This window comes from Antechinus flavipes, chromosome 3 (assembly GCF_016432865.1).
Source record: "Antechinus flavipes isolate AdamAnt ecotype Samford, QLD, Australia chromosome 3, AdamAnt_v2, whole genome shotgun sequence".
Taxonomy (NCBI): domain Eukaryota; kingdom Metazoa; phylum Chordata; class Mammalia; order Dasyuromorphia; family Dasyuridae; genus Antechinus; species Antechinus flavipes.
In genome coordinates, this window is record NC_067400.1 from 331,923,801 (window position 1) to 331,940,015 (window position 16,215).

The 16,215-nt window shown below is 34.8% G+C and overlaps 1 protein-coding gene across 4 annotated transcripts in view; it reads right to left on the reverse strand.

The window, feature by feature from the left end:
• Positions 1 to 526: 526 nt before the first annotated feature.
• Positions 527 to 16,215, reverse strand: part of NMNAT3 (nicotinamide nucleotide adenylyltransferase 3) — a 150,920-nt gene continuing 135,231 nt past the window's right edge. For 3 of the 4 annotated variants that reach the window (XM_051985642.1, XM_051985641.1, XM_051985643.1), the window contains 2 exons: positions 12,498 to 12,592; positions 527 to 1,541 (listed from right to left, as the gene is read on the reverse strand). In XM_051985642.1, the coding sequence (XP_051841602.1) occupies positions 1,201 to 1,541; positions 12,498 to 12,592 (436 nt within the window). In that variant the 3' untranslated portion in view covers positions 527 to 1,200. The remainder of the gene's footprint in view (positions 1,542 to 12,497; positions 12,593 to 16,215) is intronic. The other variant, XM_051985645.1, reaches the window with a different exon arrangement.

A 16,215-nucleotide genomic window follows, 5' to 3' on the forward strand; every position in this document is an offset into this window, starting at 1 on the left:
TCATGGATTTGAAGAAAAATCAGGGTAAAATCATATCTTCTGAATTTGTAAAAGAATATGTAATCACTAGTGTATACTTTTCTACAAGTAAATTTTCTATAAGCAAAATCTCTGTAAGTATATATGCTCACTAGTAGAACTGGAAATTCCTCTGCAAGTATGAAAATATAAAATCATCCCTATGAAAGTCTCTTAACAAACCAGGAGTAAAATGAACATATGTTAATAGGCTCCCTTGTGGAAAGAAAAAGAATAAAAGCACTAGCAGTGGTTCAAATTATAAAACATCCTGATTACATTCAGAAATAGGGCAAAGTTTTTTACTGTTTTTTGGTACCCTGAGGTGAGGAATTCAGTGCATTCAAGTTCGAGTGGCACACCAACTAGTATTTCTGAATGGCCAATAAAAAAAGCAACCTGAAATACATTATTCATAACAATGCAAAAAAAAAAAAAAAAAAGAAAAAAGAAAAGAAAAGAAAAAAAAAGAAAGAAAAGAAAAGAAAATGAAATAAATAGCAATTCATTAGGACTTTGTGATGTCATTTTATTTTTTGTTTGCCAATATGCAGACATGAAACACTCAAAAGATCCTATTAAAATTAAATGAATCAACTTTTTTTTTTTTAAAGAAATCTTGAAAATGAGAACATTGGCATTTACAGTCAGGAATATCATGTTTCCTGCTAAAAACAGTATTAAAATATTTATTATATTAAAATACATAAAAACATTTGCTTAGAAAATAGCTTAATTTTCAATACCAAATAGAAATGTATTCCTCTTAAATAGTTCTCTGTGGAATATCAAATACTGCTTAGGAAAGTGCTGAATATACAGTCAAAGAGTCCACACTTGTCACAACTAAACTTCCCATTATGATTTTGCTCTATTAGTATTATTTTTTTCAAAACAAAAGCTTACCAAGTCCATTCTAAAGTAATCAATATCGTGTCAAATATCTCTAATAAAGAAGAGTATATTGTGCTTAAAGACTCATTAAAAAATTCCATATGCACAATCCTGATATTGTATGAACAAGGAATACTTTGCCATACTTAAAAAAAAAAAAACTTATTATTTGTGCAAACTCTGAAAGTTTCTAATAACTGTGGAACCGAATTTCACATGTAGAATAAAGAAGCCGTAACAACTTCTTAACATCACTTTTCCTTCATCATTCCATTCCTTTAATTATATTTATTTTCCCTCTTCCCGGTAGAGGTCATGGTCTTTAATATAAGAAATGACTGAGTCTGGAAGCAGATACTTCACACTCTGTCCTTGGTACAAGGCTTGTCTTACATATGTGGCACTCAAATCACTCTGTACCACATTCTTAACTAGGTGTATATTATGTTGATAGCGAGTTAAAATGGCTGATTCAGAGATATATTGCTGAAAGTCATGGCCAGCCCTGCTAACACATACTAAGCCAAACTTTTCAACTATTTCTTGGATGTGTTCATCTTTCCAGAGGTTGGGGGTTTGAAAAGTCTTCAGGATATCTGCACCACAGAGCAGCTTTAACTCAGGAGCAGCTGAAAAAACAAAGAGATTCATTGTGAAATTACAGAAAGAGTATTTTAAAGATGATGTCACATTTGTTTGGAAAGTTTTACTTACTTTTGTTTTTGATATGAAAGGTACTCAAATGTTTTGGTATTTATGCTTTAAAAAAATAAAAATATAAACAGACCTAGAACTGTCTTAAGTACAAATTTAGTTAGTTTGTCAGTTAACACTTGGAAAGTAATATATAAGGTAAGGAAGAGAATCTTTGATTATAGTATTATAGCTAAATTCAGTTCCATCCAACAAATGTTTATTAAGAGCCTAGGAGATGTACAACACATTCTATTTTCTAGGAATCTCATTGAACTTATATTTTAGTAATGGGAAAAGAGGATAGAAAAGGATATAAGTAGTTTTGAAAGTAATATTACTATGAAGGAAAGGTCTAGGCAAACTGGTCTGAAAAATCTGAAAAGTCAATATTTGCAATAAAAGACAAATAGTTGTGGTCCAAAGTAGAATTGGCATTTCAATCTGTGCCACATCTTCCTAGTAAAAGCCAAGGATAATTATAGGGTTGATCTGCAATGACCCCATATTTAAAATCAGCCGGAGTCAGGAATTCAGGTTAAGGGAAAAATCTTCAATCTTTATAGAAGTGAAGAGGTGAAGGATTGTGATAGCAGTATGGGCAGACAGGAAGCAAGCTAGCAGAGGGGGATTGGAGGTGAAGGGCGGTCACCATAGCAATGTGAGCAGCTGTGACAAGACTCCAGCCAGCCGTCTCTCCTTCCGCTTCTTCTCCCCTCCCCTGCCTCCACCCACCAAAATCGTCATTTCCTATACAACACATCAGGACTTGCACAAAGAGTGGGCGGGGGCCATTCTTTCTCCAAGCATATATATTAATAGAGTATGGTCCAATTACTATTTAGCCTCACGAGCTTGGGACCTCAGTGCATCAACTCAAGCTTCAGCCCATTACATTAATCACATCATAAGAAATCGCATAATGACAAAAATCTCTCTCAGCCTCAATTATAGGCCATTTGTTTCAAACATTATCCTATCCAATGAAATTCCAATAGAACCAAAGAATCTGGGCAATTCTTGGAGCTTGTTGTGTTGTTATTTGTTTCATATATATACTTTAACTACATTGTGTGTTTAGAAGTACAATGGGGGTGGTTATTATCTTAGCAGAACTCAGTTTCCACTTGTTTGCAATATTATGAAGTATAAAAATAAATATGATAGAATAAGTTTATTTTTTAAAAATTCATTTAAACAGTGAATTTGTCTTTTCCTTCTTTCATAAAATAATTCCATCTTCTGAACATTACACATGTCATTCCATGGAATGCCATAGTTTGCTAATAGGAAGTTGCAGCTTCAGCTACAATTGCACATGCTGGGGGAGGGAGATAGTGGGAAAGAACTAATTCAAAAAATGGACATGCTTTCATATTACCCTTTAAAGCCCCACAAAGTAATCCTGCTAATTTAGAATTTGTGGTAATTTGGACACTGTTTAAGTAGGCGACTACTTTTATGCCATCTGTGTTGGTGAAAAGTTTTTTATAAGAGTACAAAAATATCATGAGGAAGAAGTTTAACTTAGTCAATAGGGGAAACTATAAAAAAGCTTTAGCAGCATCATTTATCAATCATGAATGGATTAATTACCAATGATTTTTATCTTTTCAATAGGCACAACCTCTATTTGGAATTTGGTTAGTTCCTGTTATATATACTTAACTTAAAAATAATACAATGATGTTAAATTACTCTATAATTCATACTTTTCAGTATTTGAGACTGGCCTCATAGCAAACAATAAATGTGTTGATGAGAGCTATGTTGGAATGGCCCTGATTTGAGCCCCAGGTTTGCCACTAACTGGGCTCTGAGCTTCACATCAAGTCACACCAAGTCTCTGAGCTTCAGTCTTGTCACCTATAAAATGGAATTAGATTACATAATGTCCTTAAAATTCTGTGATTTGTTGGTTTCAATTTATCAGATGTAACTCTCTTGCCATTGTAAAAAGAAAGATGCCTCTTGTAAACTCTGGGGGTGATTAGTATATTTGTATGAATTCTAATTGTGAGGTGACAGATATTGTGCTATTTACTAGTTTTGTCCTGCCTATTCCTTGGAAGAGACTAGTGCTAGAAACCTGAAGTCCAAATATCAGGCTTCCTGATTCCCTGGAAAAGAATCTGAGATAGGAAAAATAGAACAATGTGCTAAACCTACAGAGCCTCAGTAAAGATTTAGACCAGAAAACTAAGTTAGAATGGACTAAATGGGCTAAATTTCTTTTAATTACAACTCCTAATAAGCTTTACTTACTGTGTTTGAAAGACATCACAAAACAAGAAAAAAATGCTTCTCTTTCTTTAGAGGACACATGGTGAAATCCCATTTGTGATGCTCAGTAGTTGTATTAATTTGGACAAATCATTTAACTTATCTGAGTCTCAGTTTCCTCATCTGTAAAATGAAGAAGGTGAAGCAGATAGCTGCTGAAATACTTTCTGGCTCTAGATCTATGATTTTATGACTCTATTAATCTTTTTTTCTTTTGCTTTATAAAATAATTGTACAAAACAAACTCTTGCTGTCCAAACTATGTGGCAGAAAGAGAAAAGAGAAGCAGGTACTAAGATCAGAGATAGTTACAAAAGTAGAAGCAAACAGGAAGAAGTGTAATTAGAACTTAGAATATTCGGATAAATTAGAAATCCCTGGCTGCAGGTCTCTGCTACAAAGACTCAATTCGCTTGGGGACTCAGAAGATCAAGGAGTTCAGTACCTTTAGTTCATTCAGTGATCAGGGAAGATAAGGAATGAAAGGTGATAATTCATTAAAATTTAATAAAGATGGTACAAAAAGAAGTTCCAGAACAGGCTTTCAATGGAGATGAGCGTGTGCTGAAAACCTAGATATGAGGTCTTTAGACCCAAGACTAGATTCTAACATCCTTCATAAATGAATTAACAAAAGTGCATTTATTAAGAACTTATTAGATGTAAAGCATTGTGTTAAACACTAGGAATATAAATAAAAAAGTTGACAGCTTCTTTCTTCTAGCAGCTCATAATTTTTTTTTTGAAGCTTTTTATTTTCAAAACATAAGCAAGGATAATTTTTCAACGTTGACCATGGCAAAACCTTGTGTTCCAATTCCCCTGTCTTTCCTTTACCCACTCTCCTGAGAGGCAAGTAATCCAATATATGTAAAACATGGTAAAAATATATGTAAATCCAATATAGGTAATATATTTATTTATACATATATTTATACAATTATCTTGCTGTACAAGAAGAATCAGATCAAAAAGAAAAAAAATGAGAAAGAAAATAAAATTCAAGGAAGCAATAAAAAAAGTAAAAATGCTATGTTGTGATCCACACTCAGTTCCCACAGTCCTCTCTCTGGTGTAGATGGTTCTCATCCTCACAAGATCATCGGAACTGGACTGCATCGTCTCATTGTTGAGAAGAACCAAGCCCATCAGAATAGATCATCATAAAATCTTGCTGCTGTGTATAATGATCTCTTGGTCCTGCTCATTTCACTTAGTATCAGTACGTATAAGTCTCTCTAGGCCTTTCTGAAATCTTCCTGCTGGTCATTTCTTACCAAACAATAATATTCCATAATATTAATATACCACAGTTTATTCAGCCATTCTCCAATTGAGGGGCATCCACTCAGTTTCCAGTTTCTGGCCACTATTAAAAGGGCTGCCACAAACATTTTTGCACATGTGGGTCCCTTTCCCTTCTTTGAGATCTCTCTGGGGTATAAGCCCAATAGTAACACTGCTAGAACAAAAGGTATGCACAGTTTGATAACTTTTTGAGCATAGTTCCAAATTGAAGTTCATAATTCTTGTAGGAGGAGACAATATATGAGGAAGGTCCAAGTCAGATGGAGGAGTTTGTGATTTGCAGTGCAGTAGTGAAGTACTTGATGATACATCTTGATTTTCCCTGATAAAAAACAAATCTAATTCTGATGTTGGAGAATCAGCTTGTGCTTTGTTATTCCTTTACCTACATGCAGTCTCACTAGCCTCTCATCTTTAAAATATTCAGGTACTCTTTGCTGATGATATGATGGTATACTTAGAGAACCCCAGAGATTCTACCAAAAAGTTATTAGAAACAATCTACACCTTCAGCAAAGTTGTAGGATATAAAATAAACCCACATAAGTCATCAGCATTCTTATATATCACTAACAAAACCCAACAGTTAGAGTTACAAAAAGAAATTCCATTTAAAGTAACTACTGATGGTATAAAATATTTAGGAATCTATCTGCCAAGGGAAAATCAGAAACTTTATGAGCAAAACTACAAAACACTTTCCACACAAATTAAGTCTGATTTAACCAACTGGAAAAATATTAAATGCTCTTGGATTGGCAAGCAAATATAATAAAGATGACAATACTACCTAAATTAATCTACTTATTTAGCGCTATACCAATCAGACTCCCAAAAAACTACTTTGATGAATTAGAAAAAATAACAACAAAGTTCATATGGAAAAACAAAAGGTCAAGAATTTCAAGGGAATTAATGAAAAAAAAATCAAATGAAGGTGGCCTAGCTGTACCAGATCTAAAATTATATTATAAAGCAGCAGTTACTAAAACCATCTGGTATTGGCTAAGAAATAGACGAGTTGATCAATGAAATAGGTTAGGTTCAAAGGACAAAACAGCCAATAACTTTAATAATATAGTGTTTGACAAACCCAAAGACACCAGTTTCTGGGATAAGAATGCATTATTTGACAAAAATTGCTGGGAAAATTGGAAATCAGTATGGCAGAAACTAGGCATTGACCCACACTTAACACCGTACACCAAGATAAGGTCAAAATGGGTTCATGACCTAGGCATAAAGAATGAGATTATAAATAAATTGGAAGAGCATAGGATAGTTTACCTCGCAGACCTGTGGAAGAGGAAGGAATTTATGACCAAGGAAGAACTAGAGATCACTATTGACTACAACATAGAAAATTTTGATTATATCAAATTGAAAAGTTTTTGTACAAACAAAACAAATGCAGACAAGATTAGAAGGGAAACAATAAACTGGGAAAACATTTTTACAATCAAAGGTTCTGATAAAGGCCTCATTTCCAAAACATATAGAGAATTGACTCTAATCTATAAGAAATCAAACCATTCTCCAATTGATAAATGGTCAAAGATATGAACAGACAATTCTCAGACGAAGAAATTGAAACTATTTATAGACATATGAAAAGATGCTCCAAGTCATTACTAATCAGAGAAATGCAAATTAAGACAACTCTGAGATACCACTACACACCTGTCAGATTGGCTAGAATGACAGGGAAAGATAATGCGGAATGTTGGAGGGGATGTGGGAAAACAGGGACACTGATACATTGTTGGTGGAATTGTGAACACATCCAGCCATTCTGGAGAGCAATTTGGAATTATGCTCAAAAAGTTATCAAACTGTGTATACCCTTTGATCCATCAGTGTTTCTACTGGGCTTATACCCCAAAGAAATAATAAAGAAAGGAAAGAGACCTATATGTGCCAAAATGTTTATGGCAGCCCTGTTTGTAGTGGCTAGAAGCTGGAAAATGAAAGGATGCCCATCAATTGGAGAATGGTTGAGTAAATTGTGGTATATGAATGTTATGGAATATTATTGTTCTGTAAGGAATGACCAGCAGGATGAATACAGAGAGGACTGACGAGACTTACATGAACTGATGCTAAGTGAAATGAGCAGAACCAGGAGATCATTATATACCTCAACAACGATACTGTTTGAGGATCTCTTCGATAAAGAGAGCTTTAATTGATCAAAGATGGACAGAAGCAGCTACACCCAGAAAAAGAACACTGGGAAATGAATATAAACTGCTTGCATTTTTGTTTTTCTTCCTGGGTTATTTATACCTTCTGAATTCAATTCTCTCTGTGCAACAAGAAAACTGTTCGGTTCTGCACACATATATTGTATCTAGGATATACTGTAACCCATTCAACATGTAAAGGACTGCTTGCCATCTCGGGGAGGGGGTGGAGGGAGGGAGGGGAAAAATTGGAACAGAAGTGAATGCAAGGGATAATGCTGTAAAAAATTACCTTGGCATGCATTCTATCAATAAAAAGTTATTTAAAAAAATAAAATAAAATATTCAGGTAATTTCTAGATGGATTAAGGGTTAGATAGCTGAGTGTTTAGAGAATTCATGTTTAATTCTTCTGAGACATGTGATCCTGGGGAAGTCATTTTACCTCTTCTTGAATAATTCTTTCCTAGCCATCCAAGAGAAGATACCTCCTTTCAATCTGAAGCTAATTTTGGGCACTGAGTTTTCAGCATCTTAGGCTTGAGTCTTATTCATTAAGTTAATGATGAAAATAAAGAAGAATGTATCTCAACCATATTGCCTATAGGGTAAGAAAGTGCCCAGTATCACATCAATGCTACTGTTAGCATGTCAGTCCTTCCTGTTCCACGGTGGCAAGCAGTATATTACAATGGATTGCCTCTAGCGGCCAAGCCTGCTTCAGATTTCAACTCTGGGCAAAGCCATCATCCATCCTAACAAAGAATTCAAATATTTCCTATGAAATTCTCCAGACTGAGTAGCTTCTGCCTTTCAAACTCAAAGAGAACAAATTGCTGGTATTGCAAAAAGACGACCAATATAACTTGTCCTAAAGGCAATAAAGTGAAACAAATATAATGTCCTCAGTGTTCTCTGGCACTCTCTGGCAGCTCACTAAATAACAACAAGGAAAGGCTGCATCCTCAACGGATAATGGTCCTAAAGCTCGTGGGCTTCTGCTGGGCTACAATTCAAATGAGCATAAAAAACTTCAGTCGGTGCCAAAGATTCTGCACCAATTTTTTTTTCAGATGTTTTGTTTGGTGGCTCCAAATCAATAATGATCACAGAAGTGAATTATAAAGCTTGGTGGTGTCGTGCAGGGAAGAAGGGGTGAGCCAAAGGAGCAACAGCCACCGGCAGCCCACAGGATGTGTCTGTATCCTTGAAACTGCAAGGCTTAATTAAGGAGGGTTCCATTAGATGAAATCAGATAAGAACAGGGGTGCCAAGAAGAGGGATGGAGAGGGGAGCCAGAGAGAGAGGGAGGGAGGGAGGAAGGGAGAGAGAAAAAGGGGGGGGGAGAGGTAGAAACAAAGAGGGGGAAGGAGGGAGAGATAGAAGGGGGAGGGAGAGATAGAAAGAGGGAGGAGGAAGAAACAGAGGGGGACAGAGACAGAGAGAGAGAGACATAAGAGAGGCAGAGGGGGAAGGGAGAGACAGAAACAAAGAGCGGGGAGGGAGGGAAAGATAGAGAGAGGGGGGAGGGAGAGACAGAGAGGAGGAGGGAGGGAGAGAGACACAAAGAAAGAGAGGGAGGGAGGGAGGGAAGGAGAGAGAGAGAGAGAAGAGAGAGAGAGAGAAAGGAAGAGGGAGAAGGAGAAGGAGAGAAAAGGGAGAGGAAAAGGGAGAGGGAAAGGGAGAGGGAGAAGGAGAAGGAGAGGGAAAGGGAGAGAAAGGGAGGGAGGGACAGAGAAAGAGAGATAGAGACAGAGAAAAGGAAAGAGAAAGCGAGACAGAGACAGAGACAGAGAGAGAGAAAAGAGAGACAGAAAAGAAGCAGAAACAGAATGAGAGAGAGACAGAATGAGAGAGGTGGGTGGAAAAGGATTAGAAAAGTGACAAGGAAGTCATTCATATCAGGGGATTCAGAGCCTTGGAATACAGCATATTCAATTTAAAGTGAAACAAGATCAAGTGTTTCTTCTTGTAAAAAAGGAAAGGAAATACCATCTAGTACATGAAGCTAAATTCAGCAAAGCAACCCAAGAGGTGAACACATCCTTTAGAGAATCATATATAAGAATCAAGGGGGAAGTGAAGGAACTTAAGATACCATCAATCTAGAAGCTTCACAAACTAAAGTAGAACAGAGTTCAGAGATGAACAAGAATATGTAACTGAGTCTAAGGAGAGCAGCAAATCACAAAAATGATGGGAGATATACTTCTATTGGCAGCAGGAAAATGAAGCTGCAGAATGTAATATGCTACATTCACAGGGAAGAGGGATTAAACTTGTTCTGCTTGGTCCCACAGGATGGAATGAGGATCAATGGGAGGAAACTAAAAAGTGGTAAATTTCAACTCTGTATAAGGAAAAATTTTCTAACTATGAGAATGGTAGAACAAGTCTGTTGACTCTGGAAGCAGTGGAAGCATTCAAGCTGGAGTAGGATGATCATTGGACACTAAAATTCATGAAGAAGATTCATAATTCCAAAACAGTGGAAAGAAGAGTAACGGATTTGAGGTCAGAGAACAGCCAACACCATTTACTACCTGAATGATTCTGGGCAACTCACTTCAGCTCACTGGGTCTAAAGTACACTTTCTGTAAACTAAAAACGCTGGCCCAGGAGATCAATAAGGTCCCCTTTTTTTTGGTTTTAAATCCTATGATCTTTAAAATTCATTTCAAACTCTGAGATTTCATGACAGCAAATTCATTGGTAGCTAAAAAGAAAATGATAGATAAAAAGAATTTCTGCATTCCCCCAAATAATCTCTCTTTTCTCTGAATTACTATAGACTTTGTGTCTTTAATTACATATTCATATTCTATTCCATATTAGAGTTATTTGGGGAGATGTCTTCACTTTCCAACTAGACTATAAGTTCTTTGAGGTCAGGGAATCTGATTTAGTCTTTTTATATCCAGCTTTGAGCCACCAACAGTCCTTTGCATAAGGTAAAGGTTTAAAAATATTTATTGAATGAACTGAACAACAGAATAACTTATGCATTTAGGATGGTTTAAAAAACACATACACATATGCCTGTTATTCACAGAAGCCAAATTATGCTACATTAACAATCCCCATTTTCACTTGATGAAAATTTCTTTTGGCTACATGAAATTAAAACACCAAGAAAAAGGTCTTTAAAGCTGTTTTGGTTATTTAGAGGCCTTGGAAGTTTTCTAGAGATTTTCTGAGTGTTGCTCTGAGGAATAAATGATAATATATATATGATAATATATATATAAAATGCTTTGCAAATGTTACAACCTCAATTATTAATTACTATTATTTTTAAAAACAATGTTGAAAAAGAATGCTCAAGACTCTTAATTTCTATGTCTAAAAAGCTGTCACTCTACATAATACTTCTCATTAACTTGAACATTTAGGAGCAGATTTTAGGTTTAAAGCTATAAGAGACCTTGGACAGTTCTCCTATTGTTTAGTATTCAAAAATAAACATTTCAACAAAGACCTAATCAATACTTTTTATTGTGGATAACAATGTAAATGAAATTGGGCCAGATTACTTATTCTGTTTTTTAAGAAAACTCAGTCTTCCAGGAGAGAAGCACTGAGATAATGAGAAATGGCACTTAGAGATGTAAGTACCAAATGAGAACCCACTGAAGGTTCCTAAGGTTCATGGATACCGAATTACATCTAGACAGTCTCTGGAGTTTCGTGTTTGGATATGAGATATATGTGAGAAATTTCCCCCAAATGGCAATAATTCTCATCTTTAAGAAGATCACATTCTACTGGGGACCCCATATCCCCATATGTATATGTATATATGTATAATACATATATGTATAATACAAAATAAATCAAAGTAACTTAAAAAAAAAAAAGGAATGAGCAGCTAGGAGAATCAAGAAAGGGTTCATAAAAAATATGCTTTTGAGATGACCTCATGAGATTCTAAGTGGGAGCTGAAGTGAGAGTGTTATTCTAAGCACGAGGGTCAGCCTATGAACAAATATAGATGCAAGCAACATACTGTCATGTAGGAAAAAAATGAGGAAAGCCACTTTGGTTGTAAAGGTTTTGTAAAGGGGAGAAATGTTAGTAAGCTTGGAAAAATACACTACAGCCACTATGAAAGAGCATTTAAAATAGATCTTATACATAGGATCTCAGAGCCCATCTAGTCCAATCGTCTTATTTCACAGATGAAGAAGGTGAGAGAGAGAATTAAATGTCTTGCCCAGGGTCACTCAGATAATAAGGGGAGGAGATCACCTTCCTTTTCAGAAGACTGCTTTATCAGAATGCCTCCCTGACTTTGCCACGTGAGATTTATGGCATGCTTTGTAAACACTGTTGGAAAAAAACAAAACAAAACAAAAAACAACCTGGGAATTAACAGGAACAAGAAAAGTTCATATATTTCATACCATCATCATTCAATTTTGTGTTTAAAATTTCAAAATGTTTCAGCTTCTGGTGAATCAACTTTATTTTGAAGAACCAGTCCTTTTAATGAATGCTTTTACTGTTTAAAATTACAGTAACATTTTATTTCCAATAAAGAATTTTCATTTCAGAGGTTTTTGAAGCAACAACAATCATCACCACCCAGGTAACAAGTAGGTAAGTATCTATATAATAGGAACTCTTGTTCATTTTGCAGCTACAAGTGCTATTTCTTACTTTGAACTGACAATGCCAAATTATAACAATTCCATAAGAATGTGAGACATTACAAGGTCACTGGAATTTTAGTCAGGAGAATTTAGGCTCTGACACTTACTAGCTATGTGATCCTTGCCTTTCTAACCTCAGTTACATTATCTGTAAAGTGGTGGTTTAGGGGAAGGTAGGTTTGATCTTCCAGACCTAATCATGTGATCAGCATAATAACATTATGGCTGGTTAGGAAACTTTTTTACATTTTTGACATATGTGGGAAACCGAGATGGCAGAGAATGGTAAAATGATTTTCCAAAGCTCATGTGGTTAGCTGCTGTTGGTACTAGTATTTAAATCCAGTTCTCTTATTCAAATCCATTGCATTACCTACCTTCTCAAACATTTTGTGCTTTTATTCTTTGTTCTACAATATTTTCTTCATTTAAGAAAAAAAAGTACTATTTACAATAATCACAAACCTGTATATGCTGGAGTGGCAATATCTTCAGTAGGTATTTCAGAACCTGCTTTGAAATTTGTGGCCTCTTTCCTGAGCAATTCACTGTAATGATGTCTGTATTTTTTACAAAAAAAAAGGGAAAAAACCATTTCTGCATGAGTTAATCATCAGACACACAAAGGGATGACTTTGTATTTTCAGATTTTAAACCACCATTTGACTTTATTTTAGCTTTGAATGAAGCAATTCATGAATGCATTATATTCATCATCTATGAAAGATGTTAGAAATAAATTAAACGATACAGAATGTTCCAAGTCTTTCCACTTAAAAAAATATTTGTTGAATAGTCTTTATTTCACTAAGATCACACACCCATTTTAAAGACTTCTCATAAAGGATGCAGATTGCCAAAGAAAATACGACATTCCTAGCTTTGAGAAAAATCAAATTAGGTAACTTCTAACTGATGAATGGATTATATATTCAAAAACACCATGTGTTTATTAGTCCTTTTCTTGGAATTTTAAAAGCATTTCCCCATTATTATATAGGAGGCTAGATTCTTAGGCTAGCAGTTAACAACAACAACAACAAAAAAAAATCACATTTAGTCTAAAATGTACCTGAACTACAGTACTAAGCATATGCTAGAACTTAAATTACCACATAATAATGTGTCCCTCACAAAGGATGTTCAGAATTTCAGCTTGGAGTGTCAGAAATACAGTATTCATACTCTGGTTTCCTTACAATATTGATAACAAGAATGACAATTTCCTTATTCTCATGTACTGCAGGAAGCTTGGGGGAAAGCTATCTCTGTTGGGTCAAGGGCTCCAAAGGGATGGAGACTGGGAAAAAGAGTTGAGAGATGTGTGTGATATGGGAGGGGTGAGGAGTCAGTCTAAGACAGGCAAGATTTCTGAAGTACTCCTTACGAGGAGTGAGATTAGGCTGGAGGAAAGAAAAGTAAAATTGGAGTGGGAATGAGGTATAAGAACTGGGGATATTCTAGGTATCAGTTAAACATATTTGTATTCCTAGCACTAAGCACAGTACCTAAATATAGTGGGTATTTAATAAATGTTTGTTAACTGATTGATGAGTCCAGATTTCCAGGTAGGTGGCTTAGGTGACAGTAGTGTCCTTTTTCTCACAAAAAAAGTGCTTAATTTTTCTACCCTAAATGGTGTCTTTCCATCCTACCCCACCCCCCACTTAATAGTATATTACTTTTTCCCCAATTACATGTAAAGATAGTTTTCAGCATTCACTTTTGTAACATTTTGAACTCCAGACTTTTCTCCTTTCTTTTCTTCTGTTCCCCCTCCCCAAGATAGCAAGCAATCTGATATAGGTTATACCTGTACAATCACATTAAACATATTAAATGATGCTTCTTTTAAGGTTTATCTCATGGTTCAAACCCTCTAGAGAGCCTTCCCTGATTAATTTTCCATCTATTTACTTCTCCCAGCACTTAACATACTCTTTTGTTGCTCAGTTGTTTCAATCAACCAAACTAGTTTTATAAACTGTTATTTACCAGTAGGATACCATAAGAAAAAAAAAAGTAGATACAGATAAATAATTTAAGTCCAAATTGACTGTAATACCTACCATGGGATGAATTTATTCACCTTTCTGAGATTCAGTTTACATGTCTGGAAAATGGATAACACTTTTTCAACATAGAGAAGGCTCTTTTATTCCCATTGTTCTTTAGCATAAATGAGTTTTGCATTTTGTTTCAGGTTCTTCTTGCATCTATTGATACAATCATGTTGTTTTTCATATATATTCATATGTATATTAGTACATATGTAATAATGGGAAATGTTTTCCTTATGATGAACAATTCTTTTACATATGGCAAAGAAATCCACTATAGTCTGAATGAACATTATTTTTTTGGGGGGGAGAGACAGAGTAGATAAACTACTATAGCTATTTTTACTAATGTTTTATATAAAATTGGTAAGAGATGTTTTTAGTTATTTGGTATTTTTATAGCATTTATCCACTTTATAAATCTAGTTTTGATGACATATGCTTAGAATAGAAGTTTCTTACAATCTTCCTTATATCCTTTCAAGTCATTAATTCACTTTTTTTTTTCTTTTTGGCAATGTAGTTTCATATTCCTTTTTAAAATTCGAAAGTCTTATCAATTTGGTTAGTTCAAAAAATTTTCTAATTTTGGTTATCAGTTCAGTAGTCTTTTTTATTTTAATTTTGTTTTTGATTCTGTTTTGTTTTTTTGGAGGGGGTTAATTTATTCATTTCCCATTAAAAAATTGCATACCCAATTAATAGTTCCTTTCTTTTTTCTACTTTTAATGCAATTTTTAAAGATATATTTTCCCCTTAGTATTGCATTAGTTGCATTCCATATTTTTAGCATGTTGCCTCATTCTTATTATTTTCTTTAATATAACTTTAGCTATTTTTATGACATTAACTCACTCGCTAATTTAGATATCATTACTCTGTGCCACCTTGCCATTTACTCTGCTGCTGCTCCACATCTCCCTGCCTGGAATTGTATTGCTAAGAACAGTCTTTTAGAAATCACATCTCCTGAATTCTTATCCTGTGGAAGAGCTTTCTTGACTGGTGAGCAAGTATAAACTGAACTAGCCAAATGATATAGCCAAATCTTCAGTCAGGTTATGTTCATATCACATTGAGCCATGTACTGGGGACATCTTGCTATTTGCTCTGATACTATTTTCCTTTCCACAGGACTCACTTTTTCTACCTCCTATTCCAAGTATATTAATCAATGCTTTAATTTTTTTTAAGGGGGAGGGTAGTCTGAAAAAGGCATTTCAGTTACTTCCCCTATGAACTACCTCATCATTCTTGTGACTTTCCAGGCCATGACTTTCTTTGGCCATCACTCCCTTTTATGTTTTATCTCTCCATCTTAGAAAGGAAGCACTTTTGTATTTGTATACCTAACATTTAGCCTATTTCCTGGCATACAGGAAGAGCTTAATAATTTTTCCCAATTATTTACTCATTTTATTTTTTTTAGGTTTTGCTTCTATTTCTCTTATTGATTACTGGTTTTATTACTTTATGGTTTCTGAAGGATATCTAATATTTTCTGCATTTTATATTTCTTATTATTTTGAAATGAAAGAAGGGAGTTATATTGCTTCAGAGGAACTGATATAAGGATACTCTCAAAGTCTCTCTGAAGAACTTTGGAATCGATTTTGAGACACTGGAGACACACTGGCACAAGACTGCACAGCATAGTATACCTTTCCTGCATCAAAGTAATGGGTTCTATAAGCAAAGCAGAATTGCAGTAGCTCAAAAGAAGCATGAGATGTGTGAATTTAAAGACATCTCTATTCCAATTGTTCATATGGATTATTTGAGTCTGACTTCTGGAAGAACTTTCTGAGCTTGCATTCATCTGATCACATCACACCTTGATCTCAACTTAGTGATGTCATTTGGACAATAAACATTGCTCTCATTCTTACAAAATTATCTCTACACATTGATGTTATATAGAAATTGATCTCCTGGATAACTTTTAGTACAAGATTTTATTTTAGACCAATAGATTTTTTTTTTAAAGTCATATAATAAAGTTCAATTTATACCTTCTATATATGTTCTAGTAGAGGTATGAATATAGTGTGACTATCTTGCCTATAAAGTGCACATAAACCAGTTAGTAAAGCAGATATTTCTTTTAGTGACTGAAGTCCTCT